This window comes from Nannospalax galili, unplaced genomic scaffold, assembly GCF_000622305.1.
Source record: "Nannospalax galili isolate Female #2095 unplaced genomic scaffold, S.galili_v1.0 scaffold259, whole genome shotgun sequence".
Classification (NCBI taxonomy): domain Eukaryota; kingdom Metazoa; phylum Chordata; class Mammalia; order Rodentia; family Spalacidae; genus Nannospalax; species Nannospalax galili.
In genome coordinates this window covers 3,543,921-3,551,888 of record NW_008344750.1, presented here as the reverse complement: position 1 = coordinate 3,551,888, position 7,968 = coordinate 3,543,921, and the positions used below count along the sequence as shown (strand labels likewise).

At 42.9% G+C, this 7,968-nt stretch overlaps 1 protein-coding gene across 1 annotated transcript in view; it reads left to right on the top strand.

The window, feature by feature from the left end:
- Znrf3 (zinc and ring finger 3) overlaps positions 1 to 7,968 on the top strand; it is a 66,742-nt gene that overhangs the window by 50,042 nt on the left and 8,732 nt on the right. Inside the window, exons 2-3 of the mRNA XM_008841121.3 lie at positions 6,081 to 6,155; positions 6,640 to 6,771. Of these exons, the coding sequence (XP_008839343.1) occupies positions 6,081 to 6,155; positions 6,640 to 6,771 (207 nt within the window). The remainder of the gene's footprint in view (positions 1 to 6,080; positions 6,156 to 6,639; positions 6,772 to 7,968) is intronic.

Genomic DNA, 7,968 nt, shown 5'->3' with positions numbered 1-7,968 from the left:
ATGTTTTTGGAATTCTAGTGGTTTTTCCAGAGTCTTTAGGTCACATGTTGTTGTGCTGTTGTCAACTGACTGATTTAATGGGGTTTTTTTTTTTTTTTTTTTTTTTAGTATTTTTGAGACAGGTCTCCCTGTTGCTCCAGCTGACCTGGAATTCAGGCTGGCCTTGAACTCACAGAGATCTGCCTGTCTTTGCCTCCCGAGTGCTAGGATTAAAGACATGCGCCACTATACCTGGCCCTAAGATTCTTTTTAAAAAATATTTATTATTTTTATTTTATGTGTATGAGTGTATTGCCTGCATGTAGGTAAGTGCACCCTTGTCGTGCAGTGCCCAAGGAGAACAAAAGAGTCCTCAGATCCCCTGGAACTGGAGTTACAGACAGTTGTTAGCTGCCATGTGGGTGCTGGGAATCAAACCCAGGTCTTCTGCAAAAATAACCAGTGTTCTTAACCACTGAGCCATCTGTCCAGTCCCTGTATTAAGATTCTTAATCATCTTCATGTTCTTTAGCATTGTTGCTCCTGTCTTAAGGAAATTGGAAATAAAAACTAAGATTCCTTTAATATAACATTGAATATAATAATAATAATTATTAATAAAGGAGTAACAAATATTAAAAACATGAAGGAAAAAAATACATGAAGGAGCCAGGCCTGGTGGTACATGACTGTAATCCCAGTTGCTCTGGAAGCTGAGGCAGAGGACTGCAAGTTCCAGGCCTGCCTGGGCTACACAGTGAGTTTAAGGCCAGCCTGGGCAATTTAGTAAGACCCTGTCTCAAACAGTGGGGGGCCGGGGAGGCTGGGAATAAAGCTCAGTGATAAATTGTGGGCTTAGCATGCAGGAGGCCCCCAAAAGGAATAGAGCATATGAAGGAATATAGCACAGCAATTAAAAATATTTGCATTTGGAAGGCTGGATGTAGTGGCACATGCCCTTAATCCCAGCACTCACAAGGCAGAGCCTGGCAGATCTCTGAGTTCAAGGCCAGCCTGGTCTACATAGTGAGTTTTAGCCAGCTAGGGCTCCAGGGAGACCCTGTCTCAAAAAGACAAAAAAAAAAAAAAATCGCATTTGGTGCATACCTATAATCAAGCTTACTTGAGGCACTTGGGTTGCTGAGGCAGCCTAGACTACAGAACAAGACCCTGTCTCAAAAAAAAAAAGCAGTATTATAGGGAAAGGGATATAGTTTAGTGGTAGAGTACTTATCTAACCAGGTCTGTGTTTGACTCTAGAACTGCCAAAGGGACAAAGGATTTTAAGAATTTGTTTGGAGGAAGCTAGAGAGATGGCTCAGTGGTTAAGAGCACTGGCTGCTCTTGCAGAGGACCCAGGTTCAAATCCCAGCACCTACATGGTGGCTAACAACCATTCGTAACTCCAGTTCCAAGGGATCCAACACCCTCTTCTGACCTCCAAGGGCATTGCATAACGTGGGTTGACTTACATATATGCAGGCAATACAATCATATACATAAAGTAAAATAAAATATATAATAAAAAAATTTGTAATGTGTCTCCCAGAGGCTCCAAGTAGCAGGTATTGATGGATAAATCTGAATGCCACATCTATCTCTGAATGGGATTCCAGTGAGTGCTGGACTAGCCTACACTTTGTTTTCCCCCATGTAAGGCTATGATGACAGAATCATTCTCGTCAGAATGCTGTTTGCGTTGGGACTTTATAGACCCAGGCTTAGGGAAAACCACACTCATGGTCAGGGAGCACTCTCTCTTTACTTGCCATTACTTGAGAATAGTCCCAGGAGGCTTCTTTCACTTTAATGAATGTTTATTGAGTCATCATAGGAGTGATAAGCGATTCTTAGAGTCCTGCCTTTTGAGGGTGTGAATTTTGTGCTCTGCAACATGTATTTGTAAGTATGCAGATGTTTTCCTTTTGTTACTTGTGCCAGTGCTACACAAATCCAGCTCAGGTCCTGCAGTCTTGGAAAAGTAAATAAAGGATACAGCAACCTTTCACTCAGCATCTTGCCACACCATACTTGTGGTTACCTACTGGCTGGTTCCACCTGTGCAGGCCTTAGAGAGGATGAAAGCAACAAGTGTGATGAGGATTTGAAGACACCTGTGAGAAGGGCATGCCAAGGTCATCCAGCAGAACCCTTGACTGCTTAATCTCACCAAGACTTCTCCTCTTCTGAGAAAGTCACAGCCTTTTCCTGTTCTTCCTTCTACTCTTGTCTATGCAGAGTTTAGAGCTAACTACCCTCTCAGGTGACCTCAGTTTGCCAGTAACCTTTACCTGGCAACATCGACCAGGCTGTATGCTTCCCATCCTTTCTTTCAAGCAGCTTTAGGGCTTTAAAAGTTTTAAACACGGTGTGCTGCTATAAAAATGGGGTCACGGGCTGGAGAGATGGCTCAGTGGTTAAGAGCACTGATTGCTCTTGCAGAGGACCTGGGTTCGATTCCCAGCACCCATGGCGGCTATGAACCGTCCTTAACTCCAGTTCCAGGGTAATCCAAAGCTCTCTTCTGACCTCCGTGGCATTGCATGACACAGGTGCACTCAGATGCAGGCAATACACTCATGCACATAAAATAAAAATAATAAATTTTAAAAAATGGGGTTACAAAACTGGTAATCTAAGCCAGGTGTGGTGGCACACAGCTTTAATCCCAGAATTTGGCGGGCAGAGGCAGGTGGATCTCTGTGAATTTGAGGCCACTGTGGTCTACATAGCAAATTCCAGGCCAGCTGGGACTGCAGGGAGACCTTGTCTCAAAAAGACCAAAACAAAAAAACCAAATCAAAACAAAAAACACAAGGCTGATAATCTCCCAGCTAGGGTTTCGGTTTGGATGAAATACAAAAATAATCCAGCAGAAGGTTGCCTACATAAAATGAAGTGATCTGATACAAAAACTGGTTCAAAGAGTTTGACTCAAGTTTTTTGTTTTTGTTTTTGTTTTTTGTCTTTTTTGAGATGAGTTTTCCTTGTAGCCCCAACTGTCCTGGAATGCTGGGATTAAGGGTGTGCACCACCATGCCCAGCCTTAGACTCAGTTTTTAAAATTAAAATGTGAGGCAAGAGGAAAAGTGACCTAGCAATGTTTTATAATTTTTAAAATAATAAAAGCTCCATTTTGTAAATGCGGGTTATAAATTTGCCTTTTCTTGGGGATTAAACAAACTCAGGGCTCACGCATGCTAAGCAAGAACTATACTGCTGAGTTACATCCCATCATAATTCTGTTTGAAAGCCATCTCTGAACAGGCAAGATCTCAATAGAATCTCTTCCCGTCCAGTCCTGGTGTATATAGGAAATACAAGTTTATTTCAGTAGCAGCTTATAAATGTAATTTATTTTTTAAACGGTGTTACATCATCCTAGCTAGCCTTAAACTCTGTATAGCCAAAATGTCCTTGCATTTTCTTATCCTCCTGCCTCCACCTCTTGAGTGCCAGAACTGCAGCTACCATACTCAGTTTTATGCAATACTAGGGACCAAACCCAGGGCTTCATGCATGCTAAGCAAGTACTCTACTAACTGAGCTACATCTCTAGTCCCTGTGAATATAATTTTTAAAGTAAACTTACTGAAAATTAAAGCATTTTTCTCAACCATAGTGTTTTTTCTCTGATTCCATGTATTAGCAGTATTGAGTTGTATCTGAAGTTAGGCTGCAAGTGGATTTAAGCATCCTTTTTTCTTCTGCCTTCCTCTCCATAAAAACCAAATTTATTGGGGCAAGAGAGATGGCTCCGTGGTTAAGAGCATTGGTTGCTCTTGCAGAGAACCTGGGTTCAATTCCCAGCACCTATATGGCAGCTAACAACTGTAACTCCAGTTCTAGGAGATTTGATGCCCTCTTCTGAACTCCACAAATGTTGTACAACATGGGTGCACTTACATACATGCAAGCAATACACTCATACACATAAAGTAAAAATAATAAATGAAATATTTTTAAAAAACAGTTTTATTTTAAGGCATCTTTTTCAAGCTGAGAATGTGCCCCATGGTGAAGCACTTGCTTAACACAAATGAGGCCCAGGATTCAGTCCCCAGCACTGCAAAAACAAACAACAAAAACCAGTTCTGTGATGTCTTTCCTGAATGGGTTATGCCTCACCTGGAATGTTTAAGTCCTTGAGACTTCCATGTTCTTGGAAGCCAAGGAGGCCCTCTGGCTGCACAGGTTCCCTAAGGCACATTCCAGGAAGGCTTCCCTACCCTGTTCCTGCAGCCTTTCATCTACTGCTGCCAGACTCTCCAGGTGTACCAGCATCAAAGCTGAAGGGAAAGGGGCCCTCCCAGTCAGGACATATCTGAACTCACACTCCCCTCAGGTGCTGTTTGATATGCTGGATCATGGGATGAAAGCTGAATAGGAGAACGCAAGGCCCTATTTGTTTCTTCTCCTGAGAATGGGATTTGTGAAGAAACCTGGGGTACCACCAGAGCAGAAACACAAACACCTACTTATTTGTGATTACCTCTGGAGTCTGCCTCTTGGGGAAGGAGATGACAGGGCCATGGCTGTTCTGAGGCTGGGACTAAGAGTCAGTGGTAGAGCACTTGCTTAGCATGAACAGCCCTGGGTTTGATCCCCAACACTGCCTAAAAGAAGATTTGGTAATTTGCTCACTTCTAATCACTTTGTGATGAAGCAGTGAGGTGGACCATCAGCCAACTTTAAAATGGTTCAGTCTTAATTATCGTCCTCTTTTTTTTTTTTGGTTCAATTTTAATTTAAAAAAAAAAAAAAAAAAAAAAAAAACACCTGTAGAACAAGGACAGAGTCTTCTGCACTGGAGATGGGATGCCAAGGTTTTAAACTGCCAAGGAACATGTTTTGTCCCCAGCATCTAACTAAAGCTGTTTTTTGACAGATACATGGAAAGAGCAGGACTTGGCTTAAAAAGTAATAGGGTGAGACTGCCCTCTAGTGTTCCAGTGGAGTCATTGGTCTAGCCACATTATTGTTAATGGGCCTTTGGATTTGCACAGTGTAGATTATTACTGTGGAAGGAATTCAGGTTTATTCTCACACACTAGGATCAACAGTTGATGAGCATTAGCCAGCATTTGCCTATCTTTCAGCAGGCTTGTTTTGTATTTGTTTGGTTTTCCATGTATTTTTCAGAGTGATTTCATTGCAAGATTCCAGCTCCTAAAAGCAAAGGTCTGTCTTTATGTCTTGTCCTTCCAGACTCTTGTTCATTTAGCTGGACATAAAATTAGAAGATTTGCTGATGTGGAAAGGAATATTTTCTCCCATCTTTACCTCCACCCCCAGCAACAACAACAAAGAATTTCTTTCACTTCTCATTTGTTACTAAGCCTTCTCATCCCATCCCTCTGGTGTAAAGTTCCTTCCCAAGTGGTTGGATCATCCGAATCCCTCAGAGCTTACAGAACTCAGCTTCCTGGGCCTGCCTCCAGCCTTGCTGAATCAGTCTCTGTGGTTTGAGCCAGGAAATCTGCTTTGCAAACTTCCCAAGTGGTTTTTGATATACAGCCAGGCTTGGCAGCCAACTGCTATAAATCCCCATTTACAATTATTTCTCATAGCATTCTCCCTGACAGTGTCTCCAGAGGTCTTCAGCTTGTGTCACTTATTAAAATTGACCATTTTGAGATTCATTCAGAAATAGTCAGCATGGTATTCTAACTGGATGACATGAGAAGGATGAAAGGACCACAAGAGATGAACCAAAGGCATTTGCTCTGGTTGCCAGGGGTGCTGTGTTCATAGCAGAAAATACCAAAACTAGGACCTCTGTGCTGGCTGGGCAGGCTGTCCATCTGTAGGCTTGTTTTTAACATTCCAACTGGATAGGGGAGACAGGCTTCTGCAGTATTCAGTTACTCATTTTCACCCATTCTAAGTCATCTGGATTTCTAGATAATAGGACAAAGTAAGTGGCATTGTCTCCTATTTTGCATATGGAAACGGTGAGGCTTGGGAAAATTGTATCTGCTGAAGGTCACAAGCGTTGCTTGCTTTCAGATTCTTCATTTGAAGCCATGCCTGATTTTTGAGGCCAGTGTTGGCAAGGTCAGAGGACAGAGTTGCCAACCTGCTCTTTTTCACCCCACCAGGCCAAGCGAGCAGTGCAGCGAGGAGCCACTGCAGTCATCTTTGATGTGTCTGAAAACCCAGAAGCCATCGACCAGGTAAACCTGGGCCACACCAGTACTCTTGTCTCCCTGGGAGGCATTTGCTTTAGTTAGCTTGTGTAGGCACTGTTTCGTGGCACCCTTGTCTTGGGTCCTTTGCATCTGTCTGCTGAAGTAATATGTCTGTTTGAACATCATACTGAAGAGAGGTATATGGAAAGTACTTAAAAGTCAGAGAGTTGGGGATGGGGACATTTTCAAAGTCTTATGAGTTTAGCCAGCCCAGCCCATCTTACAACAAGCATCAACCCAGCCTTGCCTTTCTGGGAATCCATGGCTATGATGCTTAAAAACTTCAAGGATTTTCAAACAGAGATTTAGTGTTCTTCTCCAGCTTCCCCTACCCCCTCTCTCTTGCTGAGGATGGAAGCTAAGAGCTTGTGTGTGCTAGATAAGCACTGTGCCACTGAACTATATTCCAAGCCCTTTCTTGTTTCTTAAAGTAAGCATGTCTTAACGAGTGCCCTCTCTTTTTTGTCAGCTAAACCAAGGCTCAGAAGACCCCCTCAAGAGGCCAGTGGTATATGTGAAGGGTGCAGACGCCATCAAGCTGATGAACATTGTCAATAAGCAGAAAGTAGCACGAGCAAGGATCCAGCACCTCCCTCCTCGAGTGAGTGGTACCTCTCCCCTGTGCCTTGTTTTCCTTGGACTATGGGCTTTCAGTCCTCTTGTTCTTATATCTAAAATACTGGTGTATCATAGGTTCCTACAGGTTGAGCTCAGCCATGGGACAGGAGGCCAAAGAAATTTTCACCCATATTCCTTTATAGAGAATTAGAAAAATCTTACAGAAATAAATGACCTATGCTATAAGGCTCTTGTTTCTCCCGCCTGGCATTTTCTCTTTCTGTCCCATCGCTCTCTCTGAGAAACAAGCTGAGATGAGGTATGGTGCACTTGCACTTGGCATCCTGTGTCTTTTTCCTTCCATTTGACCAAGAGATGAGAAAAGGCCTATACTTCCTTCTTTCAGTTTGGGTAAATTACCCACTTGAAACTCCCTGACACAGCTGAGACTGGCAGGCTTAATCTCTTCAGTGTGCTGAAGGGACACTGCTGGCATCTTCTTCCCAGCCTCAGACTAAAAGATTCTAGGAATCAGGCTGTTGCCCCATGTATTGTTTGTCTTCCCCTCAGAGTGACTGGACTGTTTCTACGTAGAATGGTTCTTTCACATGCACAAAGTATCTGTGTCAGGGTCCTTCTCAGCTCCATAGCAAGGTCAAGCCAATGCTGCTTCCCCCATCCCCCCCAAAAGAAGTTAGGATAGGTAGTTTGCAGAATTGATTTGCTGGCTTCTTTTTAAAGGATAAAAGAACTCTTTGGTAAATATGACTCATTCTAGTGGAAGCTGATATTTGTGGAAGAAGCATACAATTTTCTAAGTTGTTATAAACCATTAATTACATGGTTAGTAATCACTGTTCCCTCAAAACATGACACTCACTCCTTTGACCTATAACTGTGATTATTTGTGTTTTTGTGTTTGTTTGGAAGGGCCTTTCTTTTCTTTTCTTTTTTTTTTGAGGTCAATTCTCACTGTGTAGCCCTGGCTGGCCTGGAACTCACAAGGTAGACCAGGCTGACCTCAAACTCACAGAGATCTGCTTGCTTCTGCCTCCCAAGTACTAGAACTAAAGGCATGTGCCACCAAGCCCATCATGAGAAGGTTCTTTTATACTAGTGCTAGAGAGCTTTGCACTGTTCTGATGGAGGCCAAGCTTTAAAAATGTCTCCCTTTGGGCTGGAGAGATAGCTCAGTGGTTAAGAGCACTGGTTGTTCTTGCAGAAGACCCAGGTTCAAATC